At 70.9% G+C, this 12,573-nt stretch overlaps 2 protein-coding genes across 2 annotated transcripts; one reads left to right on the plus strand and one right to left on the minus strand.

Moving 5' to 3' along the window:
- The first annotated feature begins 128 nt into the window (after positions 1-128).
- NCKAP5L (NCK associated protein 5 like) lies at positions 129-8,259 on the plus strand. The gene is made up of 12 exons (XM_032204693.1): positions 129-174; positions 2,910-3,131; positions 3,426-3,494; positions 3,603-3,641; positions 3,748-3,867; positions 3,975-4,088; positions 4,470-6,349; positions 6,868-7,030; positions 7,119-7,197; positions 7,283-7,579; positions 7,742-7,875; positions 8,023-8,259. The coding sequence occupies exons 2-12, from the start codon at positions 3,030-3,032 to the stop codon at positions 8,257-8,259; spliced, it is 3,234 nt and encodes a 1,077-aa protein (XP_032060584.1). The 5' UTR covers positions 129-174; positions 2,910-3,029.
- Positions 8,260-9,379: 1,120 nt separating this feature from the next.
- Positions 9,380-12,492, minus strand: TMBIM6 (transmembrane BAX inhibitor motif containing 6). The gene is made up of 10 exons (XM_032204901.1): positions 12,437-12,492; positions 11,009-11,107; positions 10,794-10,902; positions 10,573-10,693; positions 10,382-10,430; positions 10,201-10,298; positions 10,038-10,117; positions 9,822-9,922; positions 9,672-9,744; positions 9,380-9,529 (listed from the first exon to the last, which is right to left on the minus strand). The coding sequence occupies exons 2-10, from the start codon at positions 11,062-11,064 to the stop codon at positions 9,506-9,508; spliced, it is 711 nt and encodes a 236-aa protein (XP_032060792.1). The 5' UTR covers positions 11,065-11,107; positions 12,437-12,492; the 3' UTR covers positions 9,380-9,505.
- Positions 12,493-12,573: the final 81 nt, after the last annotated feature.

Below are 12,573 nucleotides of genomic sequence, written 5' to 3' on the forward strand. Positions count from 1 at the left end.
CCCTCCCCAACCCCCCCCCCCGCCCCCGGGCTGGGATTGGCGGCGGCGGGGGCGCAGGGCGGGGCCGGCCCGGTGCAGCCATGACATCACCGCCGGTCCCAGCCCCGGGCCCCGTCCCGAGCCCGGTCCCGGCCATGCCGGCCCGTGCCGCCGCCGCCCCTCCGTAACCCCCCGGTGAGTCCGCGGGGGAGGGTTTTGGGGAGGGGGCAGGAGGAAGAGGAGGAGGAGGAGGAGGAGGAGGAAGGGAAAGGAAGGGGGGGAGTGGAACGGAGCCGCCGCCGCCGTTACCGGAGGGTCCCCGGGGAAGTTGGGCCGCAGCTCGGGGGGAACCGGGAACGGGGGAGTCGCTGCCGGGCAGGGCTCTGAGCGCAGCCCCCGGGGCTACCGGGCACCGGGAGGAGGAAGAGGAGGAAGAGGAGGAGGAGGAGGAGGAGGAGGCCCCCCCGGGATGTCCCCGCAGCGTCCCGGCCGCCCCGGTGGCGTGCCCGGTGTCCCCCGGTGCCCCCCGGTGCGTCCCCGGTGCGTCTCCGGTGTCCCCTGGTGCATCCCGGCTGTCCCCTGTGCCTGCCTCCTCCATCCCCGGTGTGTCCCCGCTGTCCCCAGTGTGTCCCCAGTGCATCCTGGCTGTCCCCAGCGTGTCCCCAGCGTGTCCCCGCCGTCCCCTGCCCGTTGTTCCCAGGTGTCCCCGAGGTGTCCCCCCCCTTGTCCCCTGCCACATCCCGGCTGTCCCCGGTGTCCCCCCATCCCCGGTGTCCCCCCCGCTGTCCTCCATCCCACCCACATGTCCCCTCTCCATCCTGGCTGTCCCCTCCGTGTCCCTGCTGTCCCCAGGGCATCCTGGCTCTCCCTGCTGTGTCCCCACCGTGTCCCCAGTGTGTCCCCAACGTGTCCCCAAGGTGTCCCCACCGTGTCCCCGCTCCCCTCAGGCTGCTCCTCCAGCGCATCCCGCTTGTCCCCAGAGCATCCCGGCTGTCCCCGGGGTGTCCTCGCTGTCCCCGCCGCCTCCCAGCTGTCCCCAGTGTCCCCAGCGCATCCCGGCTGCCCCAAAGGGACCCCAGCTGCAGCACGGCGGGGCTGGGGGCGCTCAGGGCTGTCCCCCCGTGTCCCCAAATTTGTGGCGGTGACGTGGGGCAGGCCGAGGCCACCCTAGGGGACAGCAGGGTGGCTGGGGACACTTCCCTGCCGTGCTGGTGTCCCCGCAGCCGGGCAGTTTGGGCACGTGCTGCGTCCCCGGTGGCCACTGTCCCTCGGATCGGGGTGACAACGGGGCCCTGCTGGGACCGGGGAGGGCGAGCGGGGCTCCGAGCACCCCCGGCCCTGCTGCGGCCACGTCCCTGTCCCCTCCTGCTGCCCCAACACCGTCCCCGCTCCATGTCCCCGTGCCAAGGAGGGGAACGGCTGCGGTGGCGAGGCCTTGGGGGGGCTGCGGGCGGCTCTTCCCCTCCAGACAGAGCCTCACTTCCCCCCCGTGACGCAGCCGGAGCCGCTGGCCCCGGGGCCGCTTCCTGCGCCGGGGGGCTGAGAAGGGGCCGGGGGGGACACCACGTGCAGCCCGGGGGTGCAGAGGGGACACGCGGGGACAGCACGGGGACGGCACGGGGACGGCACGTGCGAGGTGCGGCTGCGCGGTGGGGCGCGGGGCCGAGGTCCCGCAGCGCCTCGTGGTGGGGAGGGGGCTCGGGAGAAACCCCCCCAGGCCCTGCTGTGGGACACGGGAACGCTTCGGGCACCGGTGCCACCCTCGTGGTGCCAAAAAGGTGGCGGAGGTGGCACCGGGGGGGCTCGGCTGCTCCCAGCCTCGGCCTGGATGGTGACGGCGGGGTCCGGGGTGGCCTCGTGGGGTCCCCGGGGGGGGCTGAGGTGCTGCGAGAGCTGCACCCCGAGCTCGGCCCTTCCCCTCCCGGCTGGTGGCGAGCCCCTGCTTGAATCCCTCCTTTGTGGGGTGGCCGCACGGCCCCTCACCCGCCAGCACCCCAAAAGCCTCCCTGTAACCCTCTGCGCTCATCCCGGTGCCGGCCCCGCAGCCAAACGGCACCGAGGCCCCGGCTGAGCCCCGGGGGAGCCCCGGTCCCCCCCTGGCTCATGGGTTATGGGGGTCCCGACCCCCCCAATCATCCCACAACCCAGCCGAGGGTCCTGACCCCAAAAAACGGAGCCGGGTGCCCAGCACCGTGGGGTGCTGGGGTGCTCCGAGCCCCCTTTTTTTGGGGGGATTCCCGGTTCCTCCGGGTGCTCGGTGCCCCGGGGGAGTGGGACGGGGACCCTGGGGCGGTGCTGCCCGGTTCGTGGCCGATTCCCCGGGGCTCCCCGCCGGGGGCTGCGGGGCCGGAGCTGGCGGAGCCGCGCACCGGGGGCGGCGGCGGCGGCGACCCCGGCTCCTCCCCGGCCGCGGTGGGAAGGCGGAGCTGTGGCGCCGCCGCCTCCCAACAATAGCGCGGCCGGGCCGGGCCGGGATGCAACCGGGAACGCCGCCGGGACCGGCCCCGGGGCTGCGGGGAAGGGAGCCGGGAGAAGCCGCCGGGAGCTGCGGGCTGTGAGTGCGCGGGGCTCGGTTCTCGGGTCCCGGTTCCCGTTTTTCGGGTCCTGGTTCTCGGTTCCCGGGGCCCGGCCGCGTTCCGGCGCGCACGGAGCGGCCCCGGGGCGAGCAGCGCGGGGAGGCACCGGCACCACCTTGAAGGGGGGGGGGGGGGGGGAAACCCCCGGTGTAACCGGGCTGCCCAGCCCCCGGGGGGGGCCCCTCTGCACCCTGGGGCTCCGTGAACCCCCCCGGTGCCAGCCCCGGGCTCCGCACCCACCGTGGCCACCCGGTGCGCGGCGACGCCGGTGCCAACCCCGGTGTTCCCCAAAAGCACCGGGACCCCCGGTGTGTCCCCCCCCCCCCGACATTTCATCCCCGGTGTTCCCCACAGGTGACGTCTGCGCTGTCCTGGCCGGACCCCAGCGAGGTGAGGGGGGGGGGGTCCTGGGCCTGGCAGCACCCCAGGAGGGGGGGACACGGCGGCCTCGGCTGCGTCCCCTGGCAGGCAGCGATGTCGGAGAGCGCAGCCGAGACGCAGGGAGATGAGAGCCCCGCAGCACGCGGCGAGACGGGCAGCAGCCAGGAGCTCCTGCAGCGGCTGCGGGAGCTGGAGGTACGGAGGGGAAAGGGAATCGGGGCCACCGGGCAGCCCCCGACGGTGTCACCACGCAGCCGGTGTCACCACGCAGCCGGTGCCGTGGCGCCAGCGCCCTGGGGACACGGTGGGGACAGCTCCCACCTTCTCATGGTGCCCCCATTACCGGGGTGGAGCAGCTGGGGACAGCCCCGTCCCCCAATGTGCAGCCCCCAGCAGGCAGAGGAGGGTTCCCTTGGTGCCACAGGGGGGGTCACCAAGCACCCAGGCCCCTCGGCAGCGTCCCCTGAATTGTCCCCTCTCTGTCCCCAGGCGGAGAACTCGGCCTTGGCTCAGGCCAACGAGAACCAGAGGGAGACCTACGAGCGCTGCCTGGATGAGGTACTGGGGGCACTGGGGCTCACTGGGGGGGTCACACGCGTGTGCCGGGGCACGGGGCTGCGTGTGCCCTCCGCAGCCCCCCCCCCAAGATCCTTTCTTCTTCCCCAGGTCGCCAACCACGTGGTGCAGGCGCTGCTCAACCAGAAGGTGGGTGGCTGGGGGGTGTCCGTAGGGCTAAGGGGGGGGGGGGGGGTCCCGGAGGAGCTGGGGTGACGCTGCCATCGTTGTGTGTGTCCCCCCCCCATCATTCCAGGACCTGCGTGAGGAGTGCATCAAGCTGAAGAAGCGCGTCTTCGACCTGGAGCGCCAGAACCAGGCTCTGAGCGACCTCTTCCAGCAGAAGCTGCAGCTCTCGGCCGGATCCCTGCCCCAGGTGCCGTGGGGAGGGGGCCGTGTTAATGCTGGGGGTGGGCTGCGGGGGGTGGGTGTGAGGCAGAGCCCCCCCCTCAGCCATTTAACCTGGTGCTGCCTCCCCTCCAGCTGCCGCTGCACCCGGTGCCGGTGTCCCTGGACGCTCCGGGCAGCCCCCAGCTGGGCTCCACCGAGCAGCCCCCCGCCTCGCTGCCCCCCGGCTGCTGTGCCCCCCCGGCAGAGGTGGGTACCGGTGCCTCCGACCCCCCCCCTGCATGCACTGTCCCCATTTCCATGCCCGTGGCATTGCCCTTTCCAGGCTTGGGGTGTCCCCAGGGCCGTGGTGAGCCCTCTGCGCGCCCCCAACGTCCCCATCCCTGAGCCCCCTGCCGTGGGGTGGGGGCTGCCCGCGGTGTCCCTGTCCCCATGCCCGTGGTGTCCCCTTCTCCAGCATCCCGTGCTCCACCTGTGATGTCCCCAGTCCCCAACCCTATTATCTGTGGTGTCCCTGCCCCTGGTTCTGTCCCATCCTTGTCCCCCACCCCTGGGTGTCCCCAAGCCCGTGGCACCCCCCCTAGCCCACCCCCACCACTCCCACGGGGTGACAGCGCCCTGTCCCCACAGGCCACCCCGCTGGGACCCTCGGGCAGCCCCGTGCTCAGCCCTGGCACCCCCTCCCTGGACGCCCTCTCCCCCTTCTTCAAGAAGAAAGCGCAGATCCTGGAGGTGCTGCGCAAGCTGGAGGAGACGGACCCTCTGCTGGGAACCCCCCCGGGACCCCCCCACGCCCAGGGACCCCCCGATTCCCCCTGCTCCCCTGAACCCCGGGCTGGAGCCGACGCACCGGGCTGGACCCCCTGCCCTCTGCGGGGTCTGGGGGCAGCTTCGGGGTGGCGGGGGGCTGAGGGGAGCCCCTGCTCGTCGCCGGAGGAGGCCGTCCCCCCGCGGGGGGCTCTGCTCAGCGCCTTGGCCGAGCGGCTGCTGCGGGGGGACGGGGGGTGCTGCCGCCTCAACGGCGAGCCCCCGGCCCCCCCCCGGCAGCGTGGCGGTGGCCCCGAGCACCCCGCGTTCCTGGGGCTCTACGCGCCCTGCGAGGAGAGCCCCGAGGGCGGCTTCGCCCCTCTTTCTCCCCGCCTGGGGCTTCCTTCGCCTGGGGGGGGGGCGGCACCCCCTTTGCCTTCCCCTTCCAAGGTGCTCAAGGCGCTGAAGCTGCCGGGCCCCCCCGGGGCGCTGCGCCTCAGCCCCCAGCTCGCCCGCGCCTCCAAAATCCCCTGCCGCAGCACCAACCCCGAGGCCTCGCCGGTGCTCAGCCGCCGCGCGTCCCCCGACGCCCCCCCCGAGCCGGGCTCCCCGGAGCCCCCCGTTTTCCCCCCCCCTCACCCTTACGAGGCAGCCGAGCAGCCCCTGGGGTCCCTGCCCGTGGGCCCCCCCGCCGGTGGCGAGCGAGCAGCCGCGTCCCCCCCGAGCCCCCGGCGTGGTGCCGGGGGCTCGGCCCCCTCCCGCCGCCCTGGGAAGAAGCCCCCCGAGCCGGGCTACTTGCCCTTCAAGGAGCGCCTGGCTGCCCTGGGCAAGCTGAGGGGCGCTGACGGCCGGGAGCCCCCCCCCGGGCCCGGGAGGCCTGAAAGGGGTCACGGGGCTGAGCCGCGACCCCCGGCGCGGGGGTGTTTGGGGGGCAGCCTGAAGCACCCCGAGCCGGCGCACGGCGCGGAGCCCCTGGCGCGCTGCTACTCCTCCGGCTCCATGGGCGAGCACGGCAAAGCGGGGGGCAAGGGGCGCCCCCCCGGGGGCAGGACCCCTCCACGAGCCCCCCCTCCGCCCCCCGCCAAGGCTGCCCGCAGCCCCCACGGCAGCCCCACCAAGCTACCCACCAAGGCGGCCGGCAAAACCGGGGGGTCCTCCCGGGGCGAGGAGCCCAAAGCGTCTCCGACGGTGACAACGGTGACGGCGGCGACAACGGGGGGGGCCACCAAAACAGCCGGGGGTCCCCGCAAAGCGCCGGCCGGCCCCGAAACCCTCGGTGCGGGGTCTTCGGCGGGGGCCGCCGGGCATTCGGCCATCGAGGAGAAGGTGATGAAGGGCATCGAGGAGAACGTGCTGAGGCTGCAGGGGCAGGAGCGGGCGCCGGCGGCGGAGGTGAAGGTCAAACCGGCCGGGGGCTTGGCCAGTTGGTTCGGGCTGCGGCGCAGCAAGCTGCCGGCGCTCAGCCGCCGCGCCGAGGGCGCTCGGGGTCGGGAATGGTCGGGGGCTCCGGCACCCCTGCGGAGGGAGGTGAAGTTGGCAGCCCGCAAGCTGGAAGCCGAGAGCCTCAACATCTCCAAGCTGATGGAGAAGGCGGAGGACCTGCGCAAGGCGCTGCAGGAGGAGCAGGCTTTCCTCCACGGGTTGGCTTTGGAGAAAGGACGGCCCCGGGCACGCGGTGCCGGTCCCGAGCGCAGCCCCGGGCAGCTGCAGGTGATGTACCAGGAGGTGACGGCCGAGAACTTCATGCAGCAGCTGCTCAACAGGTCAGGGGTGGCCCTGAGGCCAACGGGGGTTTGGGGACACCGGGGGTTTGGGGACACCATGGAGGGAAGGAGAGGGAGGCGATGGGGTTGGGGATGCAATTGGGTCAGGAATGGGGACACCGCGGGCTTGGGGACACCAGGGGCTTGGGGACACCATGGGCTTTGGGAAAACCATGGGCTTGGGGACACCGTGGATGGAAGGAGAGGGGGGTGACAGGGTTGGGGATGCAATTGGGTCGGGCTTGGGGACACCATGGGCTTGGGGACACTGTGGACTTGGGGACACCATGGAGGGAGGAAGAGGGAGGCGATGGGGTTGGGGATGCAATTGGGTTGGGAACAGGGACAGTGTGGGCACAGGGGTTGGGGACACCACGGGAGGAGTGGGGGATGCCCCACAGCCCGAGCTGGGGCCACCGTGGGCTTGGGGACAAACTGGCTGGGTGCTGAGCATGGGGGTGCTGGGTGCTGGGGGGGGGGGGTCCCCAACGTCCCTCCCGCTGCCCCCTTGTCCCCAGGGTGGACGGGAAGGACGTGTCCTACGAGAGCCGCCTGGAGCACAAGCGGGACCTGTGCGACTTCCAGCGGGTCTCCCCCGACGCCAAAGACCCCCGGCTCTGCCGGCCGCCCCGCAACGGGATCGTGGGCCACCTGCGGGGCTGCCAGGACCCCCCGGAGAAGGTTGGGACACCCCCCTCAGCCCCCACCCCTCACCTCTCCATCCATCCCATCTCCTTGGGGGGGGTTCACCCTCTCTTTTTCGCCTCAGGTGCCCGACGTGGGGCTGCGGGACGAGCTGCCGTCGGACGAGAGCCTGTCCGAATCGGGGACGGCGCAGCACTTCGCAGGCGAGTTGCCATCACCCGGCGGGGATCCCTTGGGCATTTTTGGGGGGCTTCTCCTCATCCCTCACACCTTTTTGCGTCCCCACAGCGTGCGGCTCGCTGACGCGGACGCTGGACAGCGGCATCGGGACCTTCCCACCCCCGGATTACGGAGGGGTCCCCGCGAAGAGCACCCCGAAACCCCGCGGGCGCCCGGAGCCGCTGCCCGGTGCGGTGCCGGGGAGGCCGGCAGCCCTCACCAAAGTGCCCCGCAAAGCTCGGACCCTGGAACGGGAGGTGCCCAGCGTGGAGGAGCTGCTGGTGCCCGGCAAACACCGCGGCACCGGGGCCCCCTGCCGCGCCGCCGGCCCCCCCGGCGCTCACAGCCACCGGGGCTGTCCCCAAGGTGCGTGTCCCAGCGGGGTCACCCGGGGACGGGGTGGCTGTGCGAGACCCCCCTGATGCTGCAAGGTGCTCACCGGTGCGGCAGGGAGGGTCTTAAAATTTGAGGGGGGGGGGTGGTTTTGTTGGGATTGACCCCCCCCTCCCCGGTCTCTTTTCGCCGCAGACGCCGATGCGGAGAAGCCGCGGCGCGTCCAGCAGAGCAAGAACTGGACCTTCCCCAACGCCAAAGCCTGCGGCAACACCGACCCCTTCCTCTGCCCCCCCGGGGGGCTGGAGGGGCTGCACCGGCCTGCGCTGGTGAGTTGGGGGGGGCACCGAAATTGGGGTCCCATTGGGGTGGGGGCGGCCGTGGTTGTAAGGATGTACATAGCGCGGTGCTGGGGGGCGCGCGGTGAGCCCCGCTCGTTATTTTGCTCATTTTTTTCCCCCCCCCAATCCCCTCAGGCACCCGCGTGCAGCCCGGCCGGGCACCGAGGGGCATCCCCGGAGGCCCCCCCGCCGCTGCCCCCCGCCCTGAGCGCCTGCAGCAGCCGCACCCCCAGCGCCTCGGACGTGGGGGACGAGGGCAGCACCGAGGCGCGGTCGCGGGACGCCGGCTGCGGCCCCCCCGGGATGGAGCACTCGGAGTCGCTCAGCGATTCGCTCTACGACAGCCTCTCCTCCTGCGGCAGCCAGGGCTGAGCCCCCCCCCCCCCCCCCAAAAAAAACCCCCCCCCCAACCCTCACCCCTTCCACGGGTCCATCCTGTTCTCCCCCATCCCCAAATCCCGGGTCGGACTCGCACGGCTTCCACCCCTCGCCCCCCCCGTGCAACGTTGCACGATTTGGGGGTAGTGGGAGGGGGGAAGCAGGGCCCGATTTAGGGGTGCTGCCCCCTTTTGGGGGGGGGTCCCAGTGCCCCGTGTCCCCCCTCCTCACGCTCTCTCTGATGGTGCTATTGCAGTGTACAGCCCCCGCTGCCGGGTTTTTAACTCAATAAAGCCGCCCCCCCTGGTTTATTTATATAAATTTTCGTCAAGCCGCTGTCGTCTCTCAACTTTGAGCCCCCCCCCGGATTCACAGTGCCCCCCCCCAGCCCTGCAGGGTTGAAACCCGAGCGTTTTATGGAATGATCCGGGTGTAGAAAGCCAAATCGGGGCCATTTCTTTCATTTTTTTTTTTTAATAGAGCTCTGAATCCAAACACCGTCGTCTTCACAGTCCGAGCGTGCGGCAGCGGGGCTGCGCACAGGAGGGGGGGGTTAAAAGGAAAAGGGTGGGGGGGGGGGGGAAAAAGGAATTACAGTCAGCGCTGGGGCAGACCTGCTGGAGGCTGAGTTCTTTTCCATCGTGGTTCTTGGCACTGGTGCTGAAGGAGAGGCTCCTCCGGCCCGGCAGGCAGAGGGGGGGGGATTTTGGCTTCAGGTGCTCAGCCCCGTGGGGCAGCTGGGGGGGGTGGTGGTGGCCCTTTGTCCCCCCCCCCGATGGCACAAGGAGGGGCCCGCAGCCACCTTTTGGGGCGTAACGCCCTGGATCTATGCACGAGGGGTCGGCAGGGAGGTGCCCGCAGGGTTGGGGAAGGGGAGAAACCCCCCCCCCAAAAAAAAAAACGAAAGCTCCCGGCTGTGGGATCACCCTGACGGAACCCGGGCTGCGGAGCCAGCAGCTGCTGGCCGCCAGCCCGGGCTGTGGGGGGAGCCAAAAACTCCAGCAGGATCTGCAAAATCAGCTGGTTCAGTAATCAAAGGAAAGCTAAACGAGAGGAAAAAAATAAAACAAAAAAGAAACAACCAAAAAAAACCCAAAAAAACCCACAAGGTGCGAAAGCTTCTGGGCTGCTTTTCATCGGCAGCAAGCACAAAACCCCTTTAATGAACCGGAGAAGGGACGGGGACGGGGTGGGAACGGGGAGCGGGGCGGGGGCAGCTCCACCTGGACGCGGGGCAGCTTCATTTCTTCTCCTTCTTCTTGTTCTGCGAGAGGAGCAGAGGCAGCAATCAGCACTGGGAACGCTGTCCCTGTCCCCATTGTGCCGCCCCACCCCGCTCAGCCCCCTAAAATCAGCTTGGGGATCTTGAGTGTCCCCCCAAAAGGGGCTTGGGGCCCCGCACCCACCTCGTTCATGCCCAGGATCATCAGGAGCTCGCGGAAGATGTTGACGAAGTCGAGGAAGAGATCCACGCAGTGCCTGCGGGGACAGAACGGGGGTGTTTAGGGGGGTCCTGGCTCATCCCCTCCCCTCCCAAATCCGGCCCCGGCCCCCACCAGATGTAATCCTTGTCGCCGCTCTCCGCCTTCTCGATGATGAGCTGCGTGTCGAAGAGCACGAAGCCGCACATGAGCATCAGCCCCAGGTAGAGGTTGGCCTGGTGGGGAGGGAAAAAAGGTGTTAAATGGGGGGGATCCCGTCCTGGGGGGGCACTGGGGGGGTCTGGAGATGGCTTCTGGCTTCGGGGGAGGTCGGTGCGAGGCCGGACTCACCGTGAAGAGCCAGGTGGAGCCCACGAACGCGTTAACCAGGGAGGAGAGGAGCATCAGGGTGAGGCCGGAGAGCAGGAAACCTGCCGAGAGCGAGCAGCAAAGTCAGGCCCCGTTTGGGGAGCCCCCCCAGCCCCAAATGAGGCCCCCCCCCTGCCCCTCTCACCTCCCAGGTAGAGGAAGCTGCGGCGCCGGGCGTAGAGGGCGCTGAGCGAGAAGCAGGCGAAGATGGTGGCGGTGCCCAGGAAGGCGGTGGGGATGATGCTAGGAGAGAGCCGAGGGGGTGAGCAGGGCCCTGGGGACATTTTGGGGGGGGTTTAGGGACATTCTGGGGGGGCTGCGCCTACCTGGGGTTGATGGCGATGCACATTTGCAGGAGGGGCCCCAGGTTGATGCCTGGAAGGGCAGAGCAGGGCGTTAGGATTTAGGGTCTGTCCTCTCCCCGCCTTGGTTTCCGACCCCAGGGAGAGGCAGCGGAGCGATTTTGGGGCCACCCAGTCCTCTTGTCGTGTCCCCCCCCTAAATTTCTCAGACGTACCCGTCAGGAAGGCGAAGCCAGCCAGCATCCCCAGCCTCTTCTGCTCCGTCTCCCTGCTGTGGGGGGTGGCCGTCAGCCAGATCATCAGCCCCAGGGAGCCCAGGCCGGTCAGCAGGCTGAACTGCAGGGCAAAACAGACCCCGGGGGGGCCTGGTGTCACCCCCTGGGGACACCCCGTGCCCTCCCGGGGGGGCTTCCCCCCATTATTCCCCTCCCCTCACCTGGAAGAGGTGGGTGACCACGTTGATGTACGCCCCCAGCGCTGCCACGAGCATGCAGAGGGCGAAGCTGGCGTAGACCCTCTTCAGGTGCTCCTGGGTGGAGGCCGAGCTGCGGACGAAAAGATCACGAGTGAGGCTGTTTTTTTTTTTGGGGGGAGGGGGGGGGAACGGGACAGGATTTGCGTGGCCCCCAGCCCAGCCCGCCTGCTGCTCACATGTGGGAGAACTTGAAGAGGGCATCGAAATTGATGTTGCGCTCGAAGACGTTCATGGTGCCGGCTGGGAGCAGGCTCACCGCTTCGCACAGGTGCAGGCTGCAAGAAAAGAGGCAAATTTTAGGACACCCCCAAAAAAAAAAACCAACAAAACCCACACCCTGCCCTCCGTATCCCCCCCCGGTGCCGGAGGAGCCCCGAGCTGCTGCGTGGCCGCCGTGCTCTCTTATGGGGCGGGTTGGGGAGCGCGTAGGGCTGCCCCCCCCCCAGCTGGTGCAAGCCTTGCGGGCTGTTGCGAGACCGGGGGCGGCCCCGGGAGAGGCCCCGAGCCCCGGGGGGAGCTCAGGAGGCAGCTGGAAAGCGGCTTTGTGCCAGGCCCCCATTAGCGGCCCTAATGCCGTCCCCAGCAGCCACCCCGTTCCCCCCCCGGGGGGGGGCCTCCGGCTCGGCGGCTCCCATCCGGGTCCTGTTTACACGGGTGAAAGCGAAACCGGGCCCGGAAACCGGGTGGGGGACTCGTGGGGGGGCTCCCGGTTGGATCCGGGGGCTCTTTCCCACTCCCGGTGCTTTTCTCCGGGGTTCCCACCGAGGTCCCGGTGCTCTCGGTGCCACCAGCCCGGGCTGGGCGCTGCCGGGCGACCTTTACCCGGTGCCCGCCCCGGCCCCGCCGCTGCCCCCCCCACACCAAAAGGAGCGGCCCCGGGGGGGGGTCCCCTGGGTACGGGGCTGGGTCTGAGCGGCCCGGGCCCGGTGCCCGGTGCCCGGTCCCGGTTTGTGGCCCCGGTCCAGGTCCCGGTCCCGGTCCAGGGCCACGGTTTCGGTTCCCGGCCCTAGCCCACGGTCCCGGTCCCCGTCCACGATCTCCCAGTCCCGGTCCAGGCTCACGATCCCGGTTCCCGTTCCCCGGGATCGGTCCCGGATCCCGGTACCGGTACCGATCCCGGTCCCAGTCCCCGGTCCCGGTCCCGGTCCAGGTCCAGGATCCCAGCCCCGCCCCCGGTCCCGGTCCACGGCCCGGGTCCCCTCCCCGGTTCCCGGTCCTAATCCCGGTCCCTGATCCCCGCCCCCGGTCCCGGTTCCGGTTCCCGGTCCCGATCCTGGTCCCCGTTAACGACCCCGGCCCTGATCCCGATCGCGATCCCGGTCCTGGTCCCCGATCCCACTCCCCGATCCCAGCCCCGTTCCCGTTCCCTGATCCCCACCCCCGTTCCCGGTCCCGGTCCCGGCCCCGCCGCCCTGGGCCCGGCTGCGAGGGGGCGGCCCCGGCCCCCCGGTAAGGCCCCGGGGGGGTTCAGCTCTGCCCAGCCCCGGCCCCTCCGATCCTATGGGGGGGCTCCCGGACCCCCCCCGCGTCCCAAAACCGCCTCGGGGGCTCCGGGGCCGTTAACGGGGCCCGGTCCCTGCCCCACCCCCCCCCCCGGCCCTCACCTGCGCCGCGCTCCGCCGTCCGTGCCAGGCCTCGAACGCTCCCCACTGCGCCCCGCCCCCCGCCTCCCATTGGCTGCCTCCACCCCAAATCCCGCCCTCCGCCTCTCCCCATTGGTCCGCCGCCCGCCGCTCAAGGA

This window comes from Aythya fuligula, chromosome 29 (assembly GCF_009819795.1).
Source record: "Aythya fuligula isolate bAytFul2 chromosome 29, bAytFul2.pri, whole genome shotgun sequence".
Classification (NCBI taxonomy): Eukaryota; Metazoa; Chordata; class Aves; order Anseriformes; family Anatidae; genus Aythya; species Aythya fuligula.

What these genes read in the sequence shown, in the direction of transcription:
- NCKAP5L (XM_032204693.1), top strand. Translation starts at nt 3,030, where the DNA reads ATGTCGGAGAGCGCAGCCGAGACGCAGGGAGATGAGAGCCCCGCAGCA. An exon ending in ATGCAGCAGCTGCTCAACAG is followed by an intron (nt 6,350 to 6,867) that starts GTCAGGGGTGGC and finishes CCTTGTCCCCAG; the next exon opens with GGTGGACGGGAAGGACGTGT. An exon ending in CCACCGGGGCTGTCCCCAAG is followed by an intron (nt 7,580 to 7,741) that starts GTGCGTGTCCCA and finishes TTTTCGCCGCAG; the next exon opens with ACGCCGATGCGGAGAAGCCG.
- TMBIM6 (XM_032204901.1), bottom strand. Translation starts at nt 11,064, where the DNA reads ATGAACGTCTTCGAGCGCAACATCAATTTCGATGCCCTCTTCAAGTTC. An exon ending in TGGTCACCCACCTCTTCCAG is followed by an intron (nt 10,694 to 10,793) that starts GTGAGGGGAGGG and finishes TTTGCCCTGCAG; the next exon opens with TTCAGCCTGCTGACCGGCCT. An exon ending in TGCATCGCCATCAACCCCAG is followed by an intron (nt 10,299 to 10,381) that starts GTAGGCGCAGCC and finishes GCTCTCTCCTAG; the next exon opens with CATCATCCCCACCGCCTTCC.